At 40.3% G+C, this 22923-nt stretch overlaps 1 protein-coding gene across 1 annotated transcript; it reads right to left on the reverse strand.

Annotated features, from left to right (window-relative positions):
- Positions 1 to 1648: 1648 nt before the first annotated feature.
- LOC145511561 (uncharacterized) lies at positions 1649 to 21960 on the reverse strand. Its single transcript, XM_081505111.1, has 7 exons — positions 21669 to 21960; positions 20302 to 20405; positions 17223 to 17399; positions 13482 to 13694; positions 4249 to 4426; positions 2663 to 2791; positions 1649 to 2446 (listed from the first exon to the last, which is right to left on the reverse strand). Exons 2-7 carry the CDS (start codon positions 20302 to 20304, stop codon positions 2406 to 2408), a joined length of 741 nt encoding a protein of 246 aa, XP_081361237.1. The 5' UTR covers positions 20305 to 20405; positions 21669 to 21960; the 3' UTR covers positions 1649 to 2405.
- Between the last annotated feature and the right edge of the window lie 963 nt (positions 21961 to 22923).

Raw genomic sequence — 22923 nt, forward strand, 5'->3', positions numbered from 1 at the left:
TTATCATCTGGATTTCCAGGATTCCATGTCTAAATCCAAAACTTGTGCCACGTCAGCATTTAGAACGGCTTCATAAATTACGCTGATCGCCGTGCTCACTCGCTCAGTCGTGTCCGGCTCTTTGCGACCCCATGGACTGTAGGCCGCCAGGCTGCTCTCTCCATGAGATTTCCCAGGCAAGAATACTGGAGTGGGTTTTCATGGCCTCCTCCACAGGATAATTACATTTATCCATTTTTAACCCCATGTTTTTGAGTAACTGCTCCATGTTTATCTGGCTCACTAGATAAGAAGTCAGATGTTTTTGTTTCAAGAAGTCAGATGTTTTGGCCATCACTGTATGACCTTACATCAAATATTTAGTTGGCACACAACACATATTTGATGACTTATTAAATGAAAGAATGATTTTTAAAGGTCTACACTTATCATGAAGCCTAACTTTATCATTTTTGAAAATAACTTGGCCTGCTCTGCCTCACTATAAAACTTATTTTCAATCCTTAAGAACTTAACAGTGGCATTGATAAGGGATAACATCCAAACTATTTAAAAAATAACTCAATAGCAAAAAACAAATAATTCAATTTTTAAAAGGACAGGAACTAAAGAGACATTTTCCTAAGAAGACATCCAAATGGCCAGCAAGTACATAAAAAGATGTTCAACATCACTCATCACCAGGGAACTACAAAACAAAACCACAATGAGATATTACCTCATACCTGTTAGAATGGCTATTATCAAAAAGACTAGAAATAACAAGTGCTGGTGAGGATATAGAGAAAAGAACACTTGTGCACTGCTGTGGGGAATGTAAATTGGTGGACCTACTATCGAAAACAGTATGGAGGCTTCTCAAGAAGTTAAAAACAGAACTACCATACAATCCAGTAATTCCACTTCTGGTTATTTACCCAAAGAAAATGAAAACAAGGTATCAAAGATATATGTGTACTCACATGTTTATTGCAGCCTTATTCATAATAACCAAGATGTGGAAACAATCTAAGTGCCCCCAAACAGATGTATGGAGAATGAAAATGTATATAATACATAAATAATAATAATACATAGAAATTATTATTCAGCCATGAGAAAAAAGGAAATGCTGCCACTGCAACAACAGAGATGGACCCTGAAGACCCTGTGCTGAGTAAGACAAGTCAGAAAGAGACAAATATGATATCGCTTTTACATAGAATCTTAAAAGAGCTGAACTCATGAAAACAGAAAGTAAAATGGTGGTTACCAAGGACAGGAGTAGGGGGAGAATTAGGAGAGATATTTAAGGTACAAACTTGCAAATAAGACCTAGAGATCTCATGCACCTTGCAGTGATTATAGACAACAAGATTGTATGATAAACATCAAATTTACTGAGAGACTAGATCCTAATTATTCTCATCACAAAGAAGAAATAAACATATAATGATAGAGGTGTTAGCTAATGTTACAATGGCAATAGTATTGCAGTACATAAATGTATCCAAACAATAAGCTGTACACCTTAAAAAAGTTAACAATGGTAACATTTTTAAATGTTTCTGCCAGAACAAATTTGCATAAAATATGTAGAAGATTTTTCTCTTAAGTATTTTGCTACTCATAAAAAAGAATATTCCTAGAAATTTCAACTAGCATGCTATTTTCTTTTCTTTCTTTCTTTTTTTTTTAAGCATGCTATTTTCAACCAAGGAAAATTTTACTTAATGTGGCCATTCCAGATTTAGGGGCCTTTACTTCCTGACACAAGATTAAATTCCCCATCTGTGAAAAAAATGTAACTAAATATATGTTTCTCATGCAGTGTGATTTGTCATGTGGCTCCATGGATTCATGACATGTCATGAAATACAAAACTGGGCCTCGTCCAATGCAATAAAAACCGAAAGGCTAACTCCCCTCCCCTCTGGTTGACGTGTTATCACCGTAGGGTTTTCAGCAAGAATGACATCTATGTTCTGTCACTTTCTAAAGAACAGAGAGCACACGCAGTAACTCATTTTCGAAAAGCAGCTTTTTTAAAGATAACATTATACCTGTCTCTCAAGATGGGTTTAAGAAAAATGGTTCAGAGACAGTGGTCATTACTTCATTTTGCCCAAAGATGACTACATTCTGATGTACAGAATTTGTCAGGTATCGTTCATCTTGCTTGTCAGTCACACAGAACAACATAATACATTTAAGAGCGAGGAAAATAATTAAACATACTGAGAGATGGAAACTAAAACTCCAAACTTCTGAGGCCTAGGATACTTTATTCGTGCCTTAATTTCTGTATCAGGAAAATGGGGGAAGTTATTTTTGTTGTTGCTTAGTCTTTGGTGAGAATTTGCTGTTATTCATAAAAAATATTCATAAAATATTTTGTAGGTAATAGTCCAGTATCATGTCATCATTTAATAGCACTTTCCTTTCAAGTATTTTTCTGGAGTGAACACTGAATTCAAGAGAAAGAAAGAAACATTTTAAAATATACATAATCTTTGCAATATAAAACTGAAGCATGAAAAAGCAAGATAACAGCCGAAAAGCAAGTTCACATGATATAATGTAACCTATATTATAAAAATAATTTGGGATTCTTCCTGAGGTAGACACAGAAAAAGCAGTGCAGACAAACAAACCAAAAGAAGAGAAAACAGCTGTTTCTTACATGCAGTTGAAGGAGATGAGGCTCCTCTGGCCTCTGGTTCTGATGGCATTTCTTGCTGGTTTCTTGACTCAAGGATCTTCTCTTCTTGGCTGGGTGTTACAGACATACCACTTGGGTTTTCTCTGCCAACTGAAATTAAGATTTGGAAAGATTCTATCCTCTCAAACCAGTTGTTTCTTCTCAGAAAACCCACCATCTGCTCAGCTATGCAAGTTTAAGTTTTGCTATTGTTTCCACTTCGATGCCCAGTCAGAGCTCTTTACTCTGTGCTACATAGAAACCAGAAAAATGATTTTTTTATAACAGTGGGCTGCACATGAGTGGTATCCCTATTATTTCTGTGCACTCCTTTTAAATCCAAGCAATAGTTTAATGTCACAATATGAATCGAATGACTTATTCAAGATGTTTTTCGTATAGCTTCTAAATGGGTACATTGCCTACATCAAAAGCTAAAACTGACTAAAAAGTTGTTCTAAAATGCTTTATGTGACTTTACTGGAATTTAAGAATCAAAGAAGTATATATATATACCTACAAGTGAAGAAAACATTAGCTAGTTTTCTGCCTTTTATTTAGAAGCAAGTTGTTTTGGCATCTTATTCAGAAATAGATATCCCCAACCTAGCTATGAAATTAAAAGATGCTTGCTTCTTGTTATGACAAACGTAGACAGTGTATTAAAACACAGAGACATCACTTTGCCAACAAAGGTCCATATAGTCAAGACACAACTGAGTGACTGATCAACAACAATAGATAAAAATATAGATATTATATATATTACCCTCAAGATACATATTATATTTATGTATCACTCATCTGATAGGATATACATTTTAAAAAGTCGAGAATTTTATATCTGTCTCCATATAAAGTATAGGTAGACCTTGTTAAGAAAAGAGAAGTTAAGTAAGAGACAGACAGACTAAGAAAATCATCTAGATTTTGATTAAGCCAAAATCCATGGGATTAAATAGGGTAAAAATTATATCACAAACTGAATTTTGAGATAATTTAAGAACACATTAGAGTTACCCCATTAACCTTTGCTCAGGCAAATATGTTCTAAGCTTCAGTTGTTTAAACAAAGTCCTTAAAGCCTTACTTCATTTTGCTAGAAAACCTGAACTTAAATATGAGGGAAATCAGTTTCAAAATATTCACATTTCTATCCCATTCTTAGAAATTTTATCCCAAATCCTATTTTAATTCAAATCCCATTAGTACTGATCTTTTTATCCCCTTTTACACTGTGAACATTAAAAATTAATCACAGTGAAGCTAAGAATGTTTCTAACAGCCCCATCCCCTCTCTGTATATGAGACATCCTTAAATAACAAAATACAAGCACGCATACACACACACACATACACACACCCAATTTAAACGACTACAAAATATCTTAATGCAGCAAAAACTCTATACCTAACATGAAATATCTGAGAATTTGAGGTGTGTCTTTATTATGCCTTTTTCACTGCTTCTAGAATTAACAAAAATGTACATACAGTGAAATTATCAGTCATTGTACACACACCATAACAAAACAAATCAAAATGGAAACAGTTCAGGGTTAACGTACATTTGATGACTTGTGGATAGAAGAAAACACTCCCGTTTTCAGTATAAACAACTGGTTTTGCCTGTCCATCTGACTGAAGTCCAACAAACAACCCTGGGCTCTTCACCGATTCCAGGCTTATACATGCATTTTTCAAGTTCTTCTTAATTTTAAAATGACAGTCACTGTCTCCTATTCCCTATAATCAAGAGAACATTATTTCATAAATATGAGCAACACTGAAGAATAGAACTTAAAACCAGTCATTTCACAAGAATATAATTTTGCTTCAAGTCCTCTTGAGAAATTTAGAAGCTGTTTGCACAAAGCCCACTATGCGCTTCACCCTGCTCCATAAGATCCAGAAACAGAGGCCAGTGATCGGCTGAGCGAGTGGACACAGGACTCTGCATCTCAGAGGGCCTTCACATTAGTAGAGAGCAGTGTGTGCTCATTATCTCCAGAGCTGCCCACCCCTGTAAGTGAGGATGGAAAGCTGACATATGAGTGTTTTGGAAATACTCTATGAAGTGGTGTTCAAAAAGAGGGCAATTCTTACAAGTCCATTTACATTTAAACAGAAACCAGGGGCTTCCCTGGTGGTCCAGTGGTTAAGAATCTGCCTTGCAATACAGGAGACACAGGTTCTATCCCTGGTCCTGGGGGACCCCACAAGCCCCTGAGCAACTAAGCCTGTGTGCCACAGCTACTGAGTTCATGCTCTAGAGCCCACGCTCTGCAACAAGAGAAGCCACTGAAATGAGAAGCCAGCACACCACAATGAAGAGTAGCCCATGCTTGCTGCAACTAGAGAAAGCCCACACGCAGTAACGAAGACCCAGCACATCTAAAAATAAATACATAAATAAAATAAATTTTTAAATAAAACAAAAATAAACATAAACCAATTTTCACCAGTATAGAGTTCACATAAATGACTCAAGGCTTGTAGAGCAAAACATTCAAGAAACAGGAGTAATCTACACACCCTTCAGATCATCAAAATCACCTCTTTTTTATGGTATTTAAAATCTAATACTAGAAAACATTTTACTTTTCGTTGCTTTAAAAAGTTTTCTTATAAGATTTAGGAGTTCTGAAAAATAGGTTTTGTGAGACTGGACTGAAATTTCCAATATCATCTATTATTTGTAAAAGATAACTGCATTCAGGTCTCTGCCCTCCAAAGTGAGTTTCTTTTAGGTAAGAACCAAATGTCTCTTGTCCGTTCTCTCCCATAATGCAAATACGAATTAAGCAACCTCTACAGTCTGTTCTTGTTTTGGATACAATAAAACTCAGCTTTGATTTGTATGGCCAATTAGAGGACACAACGACATATACAAATAAAAACACAATATGTAAGGCCAACAAGATAGAGATGAATTCCTCCAGTTTGGGGAGAGAAACTCTGGAGAATAAGGAAGAAACTCAATAAACGTTTATTAGCTCTAAAAATAGTTATCTGTTTTGCTCGTTTCTAATCTCATAATTTCTTCATGCAATGTCTTTCCCTCTCTTTTTGATAATGAAAAATGGGATTAGTCCCTCTAAAATTCACCATTCCAAGTGATAGGCTTTAGGACACACTATGGTGGCTAAGACGGTAAGGAGTCTGTCTGCAATGCAGGAGACCTGGGTTCAGTCCCTGGGTTGGAAGGAGTCCCTGGAGGAGGAAATGGCAATCCACTCCAGTATTCTTGCCTGGAGAATTCCATGGATGGGCTACAATCCATGGGGTCAGAAAGAGTCTGACATGACAGAGCAACAAATGCTTTCACTTTCACCCACAATATGGCACCTTCGTCTACTGAATGTTTCAAGCTGGGGTGCAGGAAGGATTTTCTGACCTTCCCCCAAAGCCAGTCATAAGACCCTCATGTGGGAAAGGTGTCCTCCTAGGGTGTCCTTATCTCCAAGACAGAAGGGCTTTGACGAATAGGTCCTGCCCTTTCCCCAGTCCACCAGGCTTCACTCATACCCTTTGTCATCGTCTAACATCTTTCCATGATTCTCCATTCTTCATCACACTCAGCGTAAGAACAGCCAGCTTCTTCACTCTGCTCTTAGCAAGGGCTTCCCATAGGAAAAAGTAGTTAACCAGAGCCTAACCTTTTTAGGTTTTCAATCATGTCTGACTCTTTGCAACCCCATGAACCATAGCCCAGCAGGCTCCTCTGTCCATGGGATTTCCCAGGCAAGAATACTGGAGTGGGTTGCATGCCCTTCTCCAGGGGATCTTCCTGACCTAGGGATTGAACCCTGGTCTCCTGCATTGCAAGAGGATTGTTTACCATCTGAGCCACCAGGGATTTGCATTTTTAGGTTTTATCAGAGCCGAACTGAGCCAGAGGGAGGGAATTATCCAGCTCCAGCCCCCTCTGGCCACCCTAGAACTGAGAAGCACTTTTACAGTTCACAGTCCAGAGGTGATGAAATAAAAATTCACATCTTAAGAAAAACTGAAACATAAAACTTTTTCTCTGCCCTTTGGCCTCCTCCCTCCCCTCCATTTTGTATTGTTTATCTGCATGGTGCATTGATCAGATCTCCCCAATGGCAGAAATACCTGTTCAACCATAAAGATCAATGTTTATACATCTGGCAATAGCCTCGTAACTCTTCAGAAAATAATGTTTCTTTCTCAAGTCCCATAAGGGAGGATGACGACCCATACTCACCTTGTACATGCAGATTATCTTTGGTGAACTTTCTGTAAAATGCTGATATATAACTTCCTGTAAAGACAGTGATGAGTGAAGAACTGACTGATCAGAGGACTGGGGGAGATACTGGGCTGCACCTAATGGAAGTTAGTTCTCAGCTTAAATATTTATTCGTGATCTTATTAATGTTACTAGCTGAATTACTTGAATTCTGCCTATCGTTTAAGATGGGCTTTCCAGGTGGCACAGTGATAAAGAATCAATCTGCTGCCAATGCAGGAGACACGAGAAACTTGGGTTCAATCCCTGGCTTGGGAAGATTCCTACAGGAGGAAATGGCAACCCGCTCCAATATTCTTGCCTGGAAAACCCCATAGACAGAGGAGCCTGATGGGCTACAGTCCATAGAGTCACAAAGAGTTGAACATGACTGAGCACACGTTTTTTGAATTACCAAATGTGTGACTAAACCTCAGATAAAATTAATGATGACTAGGCAGTTTGAAATAATTAACCAAATATATAGTTTTATAAGATCAATGATTAAAAAGCAACAAGAGGGAACCACTTTCTAGACCACAACAAATTAGTGAGACAGGTGGTCCAGAGGCTTTTGGTTATTGATAAAAGGGCCTAGTCAAGTAACAGCACTGATTGGCCATCCATGAAATCCTCTCCTGACTAGGGATTGGGTGTTCCTAGTGCTATGGGACAAAGCTGGTCCCACAAAATGCCTCCTAAAACATTGTCAAAATTAAGACCAAAAGGGAGGGGATTGTAAAATAATGTTGCCCACCATCCAGTTCTACAAGCCATTAGCACTGCAGTCTCTGACATATAGTATATCCTAAAAGGAATTCGGGACAAAGATCAGGATGAAGCTCTTGTGCTCTGGGAAAACTGAAGAAGAGCTCTTCAGATGGCTAGATATTTTCAGGAGAAATTTTTTATGAATCTGGATTTTTGCATCTTCCCATTCTTAGAATGGGGCCTCCCAGGAGGCTCAGTGGGTAAAGAATCTGCCTGAAATACAGGAGACACAGGAGATTCGGGTTCAATCCCTGGGTCAGGAAGATTCCCTGGAGGAGGGCATGGCAACCCACTCCAGTATTCTTGCCTGGAGAATCCCATGGACAGAGGAGCTGGCAGCCTACGGTACATAAGGTCACAAATAGCAAGACACGACTGAAGTGACTAAGCACGCATGCACACATACTTCGAATAGAACTAACACCATTAACTAAGATGTCCACTCCTCATGACCAGCGGCAAGCTTCTGCTGGGGTTTGTCCTTGATTTCACATACCCCCTTCTCCATAATCACACATATATTGACCTCCCTACTTGCCTCTTTAGAACAGTTCTCAGAGCTCTCCAAGAGGCTTTCTCCCAGGCTATAGTCCTCAGCTTGGCTTGAATAAAATTTTCTATTTCTTTCTTAGATTGACTATTGATTAAATTTTTCATTGAGAGAGACATAGATCCACTAAAAACATGACTTATCATTATTTACATAAAACGAAGTTTTTCACTGAATTAACCCACTGATCTAGCATTAAGTTTACCCAGCCCAGCTCTATGTTTCATAAGCAACTTCATGAAAATATGAAGTCTTTAACTTTCTAGTTACTTGCATGTGTAGAAATATATTTTGAGTGAAGAGGCAACATTAGATAAAACTGAGATGAGAGAATCATGCCTACTTTCTACAAACTAAACGCTTGCCAACAAACAAGGATCCTACTGGTGTGGGGTGTGTCTGTGCGTACATTGTCTTTGGTTTCCTGGTCACTCTTCAGCTTGTCTTTCCTATAAATCCTACACCTTTTTTCCCTTCATATTCATGTTTAGTGACAAGTTCCACCTATGTTGTGTTGAGGCCTGTTTTTCTTCTTTATATTAACAACCATACAATTGTTCTTAGTGAAGGCAAGTAGTTTGCATTCATGCTACCTTGAATCCCTTCTACACCCAAATCTATTAAAGTGATTTACTCCTACGGCATAACAATTTTATGGTAACAGAAATAGAAACATTTGTTACAGGATCAGCATCACTTGGTTTAAACACAAGTGTGTTTGCCTATAAGAAATGTTTTCAAATATACAATGGCAGACACATTGCAAACATTAATGCTTTTATTCAATGCAATTTCTACAATCAGCATCTGCAGAGTAGCTCCCAGGACTGAGGCACTGGCAGGTATTTAAGGTATAGCAATGCCCGCTGCATCTTCAATTCCTTTGGAGATCATAAGCATGCCTTACGCTAGCCTCTATGCAAATCAGAGTAATTAAGATAATTGCTACCATTCTCTTTTCAAAAGTGAAGTCATTCCAGCCCAGGGATGTCTGATCAGATACAGTGAAAGTGAACAATAATGTGCCTGATTGTTATGTATCAATAATAGCTCCTAAAAGCAAAAAAGGCATATGCTTTCTGACTAAAAAGACCCACCATGGAGAGAGGCTGGAACCTGGGACCCTTTGCGGCAGTGCTGAAATGCTTGCACCTAGACAAAAACCTCCTCAAACAACAAAATAGATTAAAAATAACTGCATGCATGCACAGGTGAGGGCAAATCCTGGACAAAAGATACAAAGAGACCGAGAAACCCCAGTTGCCATTTCTAAACAACCCAGAGCAAAAGCAGGGGACTGCACATGCCCCCTGCACACACCACCACATAAGGGGTGGGCAAAGCACCTAAGCCACCCCTCCTGCCCGACCTGTGGGCACACCCCCTCACCCTAGAAGGAACCAGCTCACCCACCTCAGGCAGTGAGCAAGGGCACCTGTTACTTGTTCTCACTCCCTCCTGTGGCAGCGTGTTCAGTCATGTCCGACTCTGTGTGACCCCGTGGACTGTAGCCCGCCAGGCTCTTCTGTCTATGGAATGCTCCAGGCAAGAAATACTAGAGCAGGTTGCATTTCCTTCCCCACCTGCTGAAGAGGGAACCCCAATGAAGCCTTGCCCAAATTTCTTCTTTGGCCTCTAGTCAGCGTCTGTTAAGGAGGCCACAAACCTAATCAACATCACTACCAAAATCTCAGGGGGAGAGTTTTAGTTGGACAACCATATTGAAGGGTCAGTAGACAAATTATGATGTAAAGAAAACACTAGGATGGAAGCAGTTGAAGTAACATAGATATGATGAGAGTTCTATGCAGGTGCCTCTCTGCGAAAGTACTGACAATCACATAAAATCTACTGAGTAGATCCTGAAGATCTAATTGGCTTTTTCAATGAGTCATGAGCCAGGCAGCACCCCACACAGCACGTGGAGGGGAGACTGGGTGGGGGGGCGGGCTGCCAAGTGAAGAGGCAGCAGAGTCATTAATAAAAAAGATTATTTCAGATTAAGTCATCTCCCTTCGGGGACAGAAAGGTCTTATTAGATGGGTTACCTCATCTTCCTTTGGGGGCTGGAAAGAGCCCACATGATCTGGAGCTGAGGTAACTACAGAAAATCCCTAACCGACCAGCTAGGATTCCGTTTCTAGGGGAGGGTAAAATTTCAGTTGGGCTTCCCTGGTGGCTCAGTGGTAAAGAATCCACCTGCCAATGCAGGATACATGGGTTCAATCCCTCGGTCAGGAAGATCCCCTGGAGAAGGAAATGGCAACCCATTCCAGTATTCTTGCCTGGAGAATCCCATGGATCCATGGGGAGGAACTTGGCAGGCTACAGTGCATGGGACCACAAAGAGTTGGACACAACTTAGCGACTAAACAAAAAACTTCAATCAGGTTAGATATTAAGTCCGTGTTCAGTGACATGGCCCAGCATAAGTGACTCTTGGGCCTGTGCTCTTCTTTTTAATAATACCAAAATAAGGACTTTCCTGGCAGTCCAGAGGCTAAGACTCTGCACTTCCAATCTTGGGGGCACGGGTTTGATCCCTGGTTGCAGAACTAAGATCTCACATGCTGCATGGCCAAAAAAAAAAAAGAAGAATATTCACAAATATTTTTTGAAAAAGCTTCCTGAATTGCCAGGGAAAAGTAAAAGCAAATTTGAAATGAAGACAATCAAATAAAGTTCAAATTCATGACTTTATTATTAAAATAATCGTAATAACAATACCAAAATAAAGGTGAAACAGGCTTCCCTGGTGGTTCAGATGGTAAAGAATATGCCTGCAATTTGGGAAATGTAGTTTCAATCCCTGGGTTGGGAATATCCCCTAGAGATGGAAATAGCAACCCACTCCAGTATTCTTGCCTAGAGAATCCTATGGACAGAAGAGCCAGGTGGGCTATGGTCCTTGGAGTCTCTGAGTCGGGCAGGACTTTAGTGACTAATACTACTGTCCAAAAGCAAAGAGAATCTCTATTTTCTTCAAGTTATCAAACATCTTTAAGAGATGCTACTTGAGTTTAAAACACCAATACCTGATTGCTGGCCTCAGTTCCAAAGTGCACAGGAAATCCTGAACCTAGCTTTTCATCCTGAGAAATCCATGGGGCAGGGTGGGGGGCAGGGGGTTGGTCCTCGTGCTGGTTAGAGCACAAAACAGCCTGAGCAGAAACAATTTCAGACCCAATTCTTCACCTGAAAAGCTGTCAGCAAGGCAGGTTCTAGAAAAATTGCTGAAGAAAAACACTTTGTCTTTTGGAATCACCTCCCTGCAGTGTATCCTGACTCCAGTTACCTCTTGGAGATCAACGCAGTGTCTCCATGCTGATACCATGAATCCTCCACAACAGGAGGTGGGTGGACCTGGTATGACTGAGAGCTGACACCAATGCAGCTGTGGACAATCACTCAGCCAGTTCTGTGGTAGGATAATACTCCCCTGTGTTAATCTGTTCATTTCTGCTCATCTTCCTATGCTCAGCAAAGCCTTCCGCCAGGACTCCTTCCATTCCCTCAGCTGGTCAGAGTGCTGAGTCACCCAACTGGCAGGAGGGAGGAAAGAGAAGGAAGCCTGAGTGTTCAGAGGAGCACGGACAGAGCCAAGATTCTGCTCCACACTTGCAGAAGAAGTGTCCTCGCCTGGAGGGACAAGCGAAACACCATGCGGAGGAAGAAATGGAAGCGGCAGAGAGGCTCCCGCAGACTGGAAAGGGAGAAATGGAAGAACCAAGAGAAGCCCCATCCAACCAGAGGATGAGGCAGCCACATGTAAGGTGACTGAGCACCAAGCTGGCCCTTTGGCTGTTGTCACAGGAAGACAGATTTCAGGGCTGGTCCACCCCCAGTTTGGGGTGACACTTATCTGTGCCCCCACGAACTGCCTCCAGCAATTCTGAAACATATGCACATAAAGACACGTGTCACACAGCAACACACCTTCTGTCTCCTGGTTCTGAGCAGTCCCACGAGCCCCAGAAGAAACAGGTTTGTCCATTCTGTGGATGTAGGTGATGGCAAGGAAGGTGCCTTCCTGGAGGTGACCAGGCGTGATGAAATCTCACCTCCCACAGTCTGGCCACAGCAGAGCTGGTAACCATTTTCGTCTCAGTTCGTCCACTTGCCAGTTTAAAGGCCATAAGCAGGACTCTGTCTCTTCTGTGACACGGGACATGCCCACTTCACAATGCTCTTGTGAGCGGATCCAGGATGCTAATTAAATGTGTGTGTGCATGTGCTTTTTGCTTTTGCACTGTGCACACCAGTGCAGCTCACCAGACACAGAGGGCCCGTCAGCAATGAACTCAGGAACACGGAACCCTGAATGGTCTAAGTCTTCCCTCCTCTCCAACCAGAAGCTCATGCAAATTCTCCCAAACAGAGAGATGCTCCCCTGGTAAGGAAAGGGGGGATAGGGAGCATCTCCAAGTTTATCCAAAAGACACAGTTTAAACCAAACTCTTTCAAATGAAAATGGATGAGCAGGGCATTAATAGACTTGCTAAATGGTAACTGTATGTGCTCCTCAACCCGTCAAGAGATGTACGAAAACATAAAAGATGTGATATTAGTTGCAATACATGCCCCCTCCAGACTTACAAGATGTTAAGGAAAAACTCCTAATATTTAGAGCATAAAATTACTTCCTGGGACTTCCCTGGTGGTCTGTGGTTAAGACTCGGTGTTTCCAGAGCAGGGGGCCCCAGTTCAATCCCTGGCCAGAGAACAAGGATCCCACATGTCACAGGGTGCAGCCAAAAAAAAATTACCTCCTTACTCACAGAGCAGGCTTTCCACTGATGGGAACTCAGGTTGAGGAAACACAGCTGAGATGGGACTTCCCAGAGCCTTGGTTCTCAAAGTGTGGTTTGGGGCCTGACTCAACAACAGCAGCTGGATGCTCGTTAGAAACACAGACACACAGGTCCTGGCACAATCTATCTGAGTCAAAACCCATTTTCTAACACTACTCCCAGGTGATCTGCATGCACCTTTCATTTCAGAAGCAGTGTCTGAGGGTCAGGACCCGCTCTGGTCACACCAAGAGGGCACCCACCCCCCACCACGTATTAACAACACCAGTCAAGGGGGGCCACCACGTAGCATATCCAATTTCCAGAGTGCTCATAGGTTAAAACTAAAAAGCAAAACAACTCAAGCAAGCAACACTCGTAGCAATTCTTGGCAAGCGTCTTAGACATTTGCTGAGAAAAACACGAGCAGATGCTTACGGCTCCGTCACACCGTCCGTCCTTAATCCTCAGAAACATCCGTGCATTCTTCACACTTTCAAACATGCAGATCCCAGAGCTGATTTTATGCACTCTCCAGTAGGACTTTTCAGACGGCTTTCCCACGCCCGTGCAGCTCCCATCCGGCTGGAGGCAGAGGGCCTGGCACAGGCTGGTGGCAAGCAGAACCACTGCACTGTTGAGCAACACAGCCTGCAGAGCAACCAACAGCACAGAGAAGCAGTAAGGGACACGCCTGTGTCTCGCCAGAGAAATACGGCAATAGAGCCCATTTTCTTACAACAGCTGCAGTGATCGGGATCTTACCAGAAGCTTGGTGGGAAAGAATGAGCCAAAAAAAAAAGGACATTAAAAATTTAACTGCTATGTAAAGCTAAACAAAACTAAAGAAGGTGGTCTCGTTGACTCATTATGATTACATTAATCATTACTCATTGAGACTGTAAGAATCAGCATCAGATGCTACAGAGATTTTAAGAAGATGCAAAACCCACAAACACTTCTCTTAAGAAGTTCCCAACCACTTTAAGCAAATAGTTTGAAAACTAATACAGAGAAGAATAAAAATAGTGTTCTATAAGAGTGCTTGAATTTTGACAAGTAATCTTTGGATATTACTTAAATGTATGCATGCAGGATGGGCTTCCCAGGTGGTGCTAGTGGTAAAGAACCTGCCTTCCAATGCAGGACACATAAGAGATGCAGGCTTGATCCCTGGGTCGGGAAGACCCTCTGGAGGAAGGCACAGCAACCCACTCCAGTATTCTTGCCTGGAGAATTCCATGGACAGAGGAGCAGACCATAGGGTCTCAAAGAGTCAGACATGATTGAAGTGACATGGCACTCACTTACACATGCATGGAGGAATAAATGAATGAATGAAAAGAAGTATCAAATACAACTAAAGCCAAATTAAGTAAATCTTCTGTAATCAATAGCTTCAGTCAGTTCAGTCACTCAGTCATGTCTGACTCTTTGCGACCCCATAGACTGCATCACGCCAAGCCTCGCTGTTCATCACCAACTCCCGGAGCTTGCTCAAACTCATGTCCACCAAGTTGTTGATGCCATCTCATCCTCTGTCGTCCCCTTATCTTCCTGCCTTCAGTCTTCCCCAGCATCAAGGGCTTTTCCAACGAGTAAGTTCTTTAATCAGGTGGCCAAAGAGCTTCACCTTCAGCATCAGTTCTTCCAATGAATATTCAGGACTGATTTCCTTCAGGATTACTGGTTGGATCTCCTTGCAGTCCAAGGGACTCTCAAGAGTCTTCTCCAACACCACAGTTCAAAAGCATCAATTCTTCAGTGCTCAGCTTTCTTTATGATCCAACTCTCACATCCATACATGACTACTGGGAAAACCACAGCTTTGACTAGATGGACCTTTGTCAGCAAAGTGATTGATGCCTCTGCTTTTTAATATGCTGTCTAGGTTGTTCATAGCTTTTCTTCCAAGGAGCAAGCGTCTTTTAATTTCAAGGCTGCAGTCACCATCTGCAGTGATTTTGGAGCCCAAGAAAATGAAGTCTGCCACTGTTTCCATTGTTTCCCCATCTATTTGCCATGAAGTGATGGGACCAGATGCCATGATCTTCGTTTTTTGAATGTTGAGTTTTAAGCCAACTTTTTCACTCTCCTCTTTCACTTTCATCAAGAAGCTCTTTAGTTCCTCTTCACTTTCTGCCATAAGGGTGGTGTTATCTGCATATCTGAGGTTATTGCTATTTCTCCCTGCAATCTTGATTCCAGACTGTGCTTCATCCAGCCCAGCATTTCACATGATATATTCTGCATATAGCTTAAGCAATAGCTTAAGAGGAAGATATAAAAAGTTCTTCAAAGTTAATTAGAAATGTACTAACACAGTAGAGAAATGAATAAAAGACACAAATACACAAGCCACAAAATACAAATGATGAATATGCAGAAGGAAAAAAAATCTATACAAGTTATAAAAATAATAATAAATTGAAAATTAAATGTTTATTTCTCTAGAAGATTGTCAAAGTTCCTTTCAAGGACTGCCATACTCAACACCAAGGTCCATGATATTAATATAAATAATATCCTGCTCTGTCAAAGCGAACTTGGTAGTAAAGAGCATAATTTTACCTGGAGAGGTCTGGCCTTTGCCCTAGGTTTCTGAGAAGTAATCGCCAAACCCTAGGGGTGCTGTGCCTAACAGGAGTGTCTTTGTTTGCCTGGAGGCCTTGGGTCAGCCAGATAGTAAAGATTTAACTTAGGGTGGGAACTTTGCGTAACAAGGTGTCAGCTGACTTCCCAAGAGGTCTCTTCCCTCTGCATCTCTTCCTTTAGTGAATGTTAAGAGACCGAGACTGGCCACGTGGACTCCCCGTGTGAGGAACCCCAGGAAAAACTCTGGGCCCAATTCTCAGGCGAGCCTCCCTGGTTGGCAATGCTCCATGAATACTCTCACACATCAGTGCAGAGAAAGTCACGCCATCCTGATTCCGGGGAAGAGGACAACCACAACTTCCACATTTGGTGCTTTTCCTAGATTCTGCCCTCTGCATCTCTTCCCTTAGTGCATCTCTTCATCCTTTCTCTGTAATAAACCATAACCATGAATGTGAGAGCACTGATTTAGTTCTGGGTCATTTGCATGAATGATCAAAACTTGATAGTGACCTCTAGAATCCTTCACTCCGAAATCCCTGTCAGAAGCGAGGGTGGTCATGTCAACTATACCCTCTAACCTCATGATCTGACTTTCCCAGGATTAAGTATTGGTACATTTCTGGGAAGAGGTTTGTCAATATGTTGTCAAGAGTCTTAAAGGGCTCATATTCTGACCTTTCAATTCAATTTTGAATGAGCTAGGCTAAGAAAATAATAAAATATGTTGTCAGAGACATAAGTCCAAGTACATTTTCCAGTAATATATTAGAGGTAATAAGATAAAGAAATTAAGATGAAATGTCCAATGACAAATTCATATTTTCCTAATGTTTGAATATTATGCAACCATTAAAAACCATGTTGTCTGGGGAAAATAACAATATAATGAAGTGTTTATTACATAGTAGGTCTAAAAAGTTTTGAAGACAAATTGACTGATTGGATTCATAATTCACCAGACTAGATATGTTACACTCATTAAAAGTTGTAACTTCTCGGAAAACATTCTCTTTACTTTTAAAATGTAGATAACAATATCTGTCAGCAATGTCGTGGTGACTAGATTTAGTATCGCATGTGGTGAAGCTCTCAGGAAAGTGTTTGTAATAAAATGGGCAATCTCACAAACGATAGCTGTCGTATTAATAATATCATTTAAAGATAAAAAGATAAATTCACAAACATGTATTACAAAGAAAGAAACACGAGCAATATGAAATGATCACACACATACAACACTCAGAGAGTACGTAAATACTCTAACCGTTAGAAAAGTTAAATATAGATTTGTTTCACTCCCAAATGTAAGAGTCTCTAACTTTTTATTTGAAATCCCCACAGCCATAGTTTTAACCTGCAAATTCAACTGACATTGGCTGTTACTCCCATCATTTTAGTGTTGCTAAGGCTGCTGTCCCTACGACCACATTCTGGGTGGACAAAATGACCACAGGCATCAATGCTCCCAGTGGAAAGAGATCTGATTTCTCCATTGTGATTTCACTCAAGAGTTTTCCTCAACAGGGCAAAAGAAAATACAAGTTTAGCAGTATCAACTTTAATGTCCTTCCTCCAGTTTACCTTAACAAAAATCACAAACTCTTTTGAAAGCTCTGCGTAGCCTGCTGATGATTCATTAGTTATTTTGCCATGACGATCAAAAATAACCAAGTGGCCGGGAACCTGTGCTGACTCAAGGAGTGCACAGCGGTTGGGCTGAGACAGCACCCGCATCTCAGTGGAGGCTCCACCACTAGCCTAAAAGAAAAAGGGAAAACAAAACAAAATGAAAGCTCTGCATAAGCAATAGAAAGTGTGTTGACATTCTATGTGTGCACAGATTCAGTGCACTCCATGGAACCCTTGAACTAGCTGTGCACAGTGACATGTTTTCTGATTCAATTCTTGTGATTTCTCACCCTGATTTCCAGGGTCTTGCTCCAAGGACCTTCTCTTGATTTCTCAGAAACCGTGTAGAACGCTAAATAAGAGCAAAAATAACTCCAGCGGCAGGGTAATTTAATGAGATGTTAATGTGTATTTTATCATTATTTTTCATTTCTTCCTTTGTGTCTTCCTAATTAAAGACTACATGGGATCAAAAGATGAAATTAACAGATGTGTATTACTAGATTTTTCTTGTGAAAAACTGAACAAATCAAGAAGACAAACTATAGTGAGTCATTTCTAGTTTGGGGCACTGTTTGAGGTCTGACCTCTCACTGTCTCAAGGAGGCATCTGGGCCTGAAAGTAAGGATTTATCGATGCTGCTTGAAAGGCTTGATCCATGACACTAAGGCTGCCAACCTCAGTGAAGTTTCTTGTGTGAAGATGGCAGGTAAGCCATGGAGCTGTTCATCAAGAAACCACCTGATGTTTGATGAGAATATGGGCAGTGAGCAGTGTGGACTGAAGCTAAGAGAGTTGTCACCAGCTATTCAGAGGCCCCACACACCAGATGAAATGTGTATACAACAAGGTGACCTTCATAATAACCAAGGTGGGATTTTTCTCCAACCTAGAGGGATAGGGGCTTACAGAGAGACTTAATTTGATTTTATAAAAATAAATAGAACATTTCTTGAACTCTTAATTTGAGTGGATTCTATACCCACAACATTCATATTTATTAAACTTCTACTGACTAGGACCTTTATGAAGCACAATGCACTATAAAATACAGCATGCGGGACTTCCCTGGTGGTCCAACGACTAAGACTCCAAGCTCAAAATGCCGGGTGCTCCGGTTTGATCCCTGATCAGGAAACTAGACCCCATATGCTACCACTGAAACCCAGTGCGCCAAACTATAAATAAAAATAAGTATAAAAAACAGCATGGGGTAACATGCTAAGTCCAAAGCAAAGAAAAGACACCATGAAAGAAATGTGACTGATTCACGTCCGAGTCTTTGCAGTCCCATGGACTCTAGCCTGCCCGACTCCTCTGTCCATGGGATTCTCCAGGCAAGAATACTGGAGTGGGTTGCCAGTTCCTTCTCCAGGGGATCTTCCCAACCCAGAGATTGAACTGGGTCTCCTATGCTGCAGGCAGATTATTTATCATCTGAGCCACCAGTGAAGCAAGTAAGAAAATTAATTAATAATTAAAAAAAAAAAAAAAAAGCAATACAGCTTCCCCCTGACTATTTTCCCTCTTGGCATCTTTGTCCTGGAACCTAGCTATCATACTGTGAGAGAGTCAAGCAGCTGCACTGAAGAAAGGACCACACATAGCTGTTCCACTGAGAGCTGGCATCAACTACCAGACCTGCGACTCAACAAGCCCTTCGATGACTCCAATTTCTAACATTTCAGCCACTTCACTTGATGCTGAGAGGAAGAGAGATGTGCTACCTTCTCTGGGTCCTGCCCAACTGCAGATTTGTGAACAAAATAAATATGGTCAGTCTTCTTAAAAAAAAAAAAAAGGTGACTTCATTAGTCACTTAGCCTGAATTTCAGTCCTACAGATCATGTTTTTTCTTAAAAATTTATTGCTATCCTTAAGTTTAAAAATAAGCTATAAGTAAAAACAAAGTCATTGCATAAAATTATGTAACATTATATGAGAAAGCTGTAGAATGAGGGCTGGAGTCCAGGAGTCCGTGCTCGGTGCCTGCTTTCACACTGATTAGCTCTGAGACTTTGGACAACACACTCAGTCTTCCCACCCGTCAGGCTCCTCTTCTGTCAGAAAAGGATGCTAATGCACTCTCTCATAGGACAGATAAAAAGGCTAAATGTTACAACACATAGTTAACACTTAAAACAGTGCATGTCATCCTATGCTTTCTCAGTTTCAAAACAAATAATCATACATGGATCTTAAAAAGACATTTTTAGAAGTTTTATATATTTTTAAAATTTCATTTTATTTTTAATTGTAGGATAATTACTTTACAATATTGTGATGGTTTCTGCCATATATCAACATGAATCAGCCATAGGTATACCTACATCCCCTCCCTCTTAAACCTCCCTCCCAACTCCCTTCCCATCCCACCCCTTTAGGTTGTCACAGAGCACCGGCTTTGGGTTCCTCTCAAACCTAAACTAAGTAATCTCACACACTCCCTCACAAAGCACATTGTGCTGTGTTTAGCCACTCAAGTCGTGTCCAATTCTTTGCGACCCTATGGACTGTAGCCCACCAGGCTCCTCTGTCCATGAGATTTCCCAGGCAAGAATACTGGAGTGGGTAGCCATTTCCTTCTCCAGGGGATCTTCCCAACCCAGGGATCAAACCCAGGTCTCCTGCATCGCAGATGGATTCTTTACCGACTAAGCCACCAGGGAAGCCCAACTAAGTAATACAAGGCATAATTATGTGAAACTATTGGTTTTCCCCTAATAATGTGATCCCTGAAGGGGCATTTGAGAGGTCAGATTTCCCATTTTGAGGCTCATTAAAATCCTGAATGTTCTCAGAGACGTGTTCTACTTTTTCTTGTCTAAATTCTAACTGCTGAAATTTAAGGTCATTTACACATCAAAATCTCAAAAATCAGTGAGACAAAACAACATGAAAAAAGTGGAAGCAAAAGCCAAAGGAAAATACAAACTCATAATCTTATAAAAGTGTCTTGTGCAAGAATATATCATATACATATGGATACAATACATTTGACATATGCCAAAAAGAAAGATTACCACATACCATTCCAATGACAGAGCCATTGTCAAGAGCCAGAGAAAGATGTCTCAATTCATGACTTTGGAAAATGCATACATTTCCTTTGTTGAAAATAACATCAAAGAGACCTATAAAACATTTTAAGTATTAACAAGTAATTCATGCTTTTAAAGCTTTTTTTTCTTATTCTACACTGAAACCTTCTAATAATATATTTTATGACATCTCTCAGTTAAATGCTTTTAATTAGTCAAAAGGTAGAAGAATGCTGGTAACGTTTAATAATCTACATGTTGCTTGGCATCTGGTGGCATTTCCAAGGAAAATATCTGATGCCTTCCCCAAATAAACAGTAAACTCCCGAGACAACCCAAAAGAAAGAAAAAAGGCAAAAAACAAAAAACATTCAATGGAACTGTTTCCAGGAAGACAAATTATCCTAGTGTGAAAATCCATTTCCATTCTGTAAGTCCCAGAAACTTGAGATAAAATAAACTGATACATTCTAAAATTAAATACATACTATCAGGGCATTGGTGACTGGTTTGTATGATTATGATGACAAAGGTTATGTTATCATATATTTGATTGCTTTTAGCTTTCAGTATACTTTTACATGCCATTTTTATCTTGAAACGAGCTTAAGGTCATGAATTTTTTACCACTCTGTGTACAGCTAAACACCAACACTTAGAACAGTGCCTAGAACATAGCAGGCCTTCAAGAAACATTCTTTAGATAAGATCCCTAATTAGATCCTCCAAAACAAATACAAATGCTGCATGATATTACTTACATGTGAAATCTAAAAACCAAAACAAACTCATAGATACTGAGAACAAATGGGTGGCTGTCAGAGGGAGGGAGTAGAGGGTGGGCAAAACAGGTAAAGGGAATTAAGAGGTACAAACCTCCAGTGTTAAGATAATTAAGTTACAAGGATGTAATGTACAGCATAAGGAATATGGTCAATAACACTGTACTAATTTTGTGTGAGGACAGATGATCACTAGACTTATAATGGTGATCATTTCATAACATTTGCAAATGTCAAATCATTCCACAGTACACTTGAAACAACAAAACACTGTATGCCAACTATATTTCTATTAAAAAAATAACAAAGGGAAATGTTCAAAACTTGTTGAAAAACAAAATTTAGAAATCTCATTTAAATTATAGAGTTAATGAGCTCCCCACTATGAAGCAGTTCAATACAAGAATGAAAATATTATTTAGTTTTTACAAAATAAATTTTTTCAAGTTACATAACTCTAAGGCCACCGTGAAATAACGTATTGAATCTAGCAGATGCCAAAGAGAAACATCTTAACGTTTAGCATTCATTTTTAAATCCTCTTAACAGGGTTCTTAGTGAAATTAGAAATGACTTTCCTTTCATGCTAAAGGACAAGTTTTTACACACATAACATGAAGGGGACCTCTTTCCCCCATGCCAAAGCCCATACTCCTCCCACTGCAACCAGAGAACAGGCGCAGCCCTTCAACTGATAACAAAGGAGGCAGGTGCTCCAGCTCTGGCCCTTTTTACTCCCAGAGGAGCTGCCTCACAGAAGGTGCTTTCTCTCAGGTTCTCTGTCACTGGTGAGCACAGCCCCCATAGGGGAGACAGTGGATGCCCCGAATCGCGCCTCCTTCTGGGAGGAGTTAGTAAGCTCTGTGAGCTCCTACACAGAGCCAGTACCCCAACTTGGTTTCATCAATAATAAAGCTGAGGTTCTGAATTCCATTTGTCTGTGTTCTGTATCTTATTTCTTAATTGATTTTGTACACAGGAGTGGAGACAATGGTATTATTTATCGATGCCTTTTCAAATACCCAACTCTTCGAAGACAATAAAAACATCCCATTATGATTAATTACAGAATGAGAATGCCAATATTACCAACACTATTTCACTTTCTTAAAGATGTTCTTGCCAATGGAACAGTGCTTGAAACCAAATCAATAGATATAACTATTGGGAGGTAGTAGATAAATTTATCATATTTTTAAAACCTAAAAACTCTTTAATTAGAGTGGAGTAAAGTGGTATGATTCAAGATAAGTATGTATCTAGACCTGACATACCATAGGCACTTAACAAATACTGAACGAGCAAAACATAAAAACTACAGATTTGTATATATTAATATGTTAGCTTTATAATGGGGAGGGGTTTATTTACAATGTTAACCACGCCTTGGAACAATACTAACCAGACGTTATAGTGCCTGTGTGAAGAGAGGAAATATATACATGGTGGCTGTTTAGTCGCTAAGTTGTGTCTGACTCTTAAGACCCCATGGACTGTAGCCTGCCAGGCTTCTCTGTCCATGGGATTTCCCAGGCAAGAATACTGGAGTGGGGAGCCATTTCCTTCTCCCGGGATACATATACATATATATATACACACATGCACAGGCATACACACACACACACACAAACACAGTCTTAAATTACTAGAGGAAAAACTCCTAAAGAAAAAAATTGAATACTGTAAAAATATCAATTCCTTCCAAGTTAATATTTAGATTTAGTGTAATTGTAGCAAGATTTCCCTCAGAATTTCTTGAGAATGATGAAATAATTTAAAGTCAATATGTAAAAAAAAAACATAAGCATTAACTCTCTGATCAGTGCTTT

This window comes from Giraffa tippelskirchi, chromosome 6 (assembly GCF_054371585.1).
Source record: "Giraffa tippelskirchi isolate mGirTip1 chromosome 6, T2T-mGirTip1v1.2.pri, whole genome shotgun sequence".
NCBI classification, from domain to species: Eukaryota; Metazoa; Chordata; class Mammalia; order Artiodactyla; family Giraffidae; genus Giraffa; species Giraffa tippelskirchi.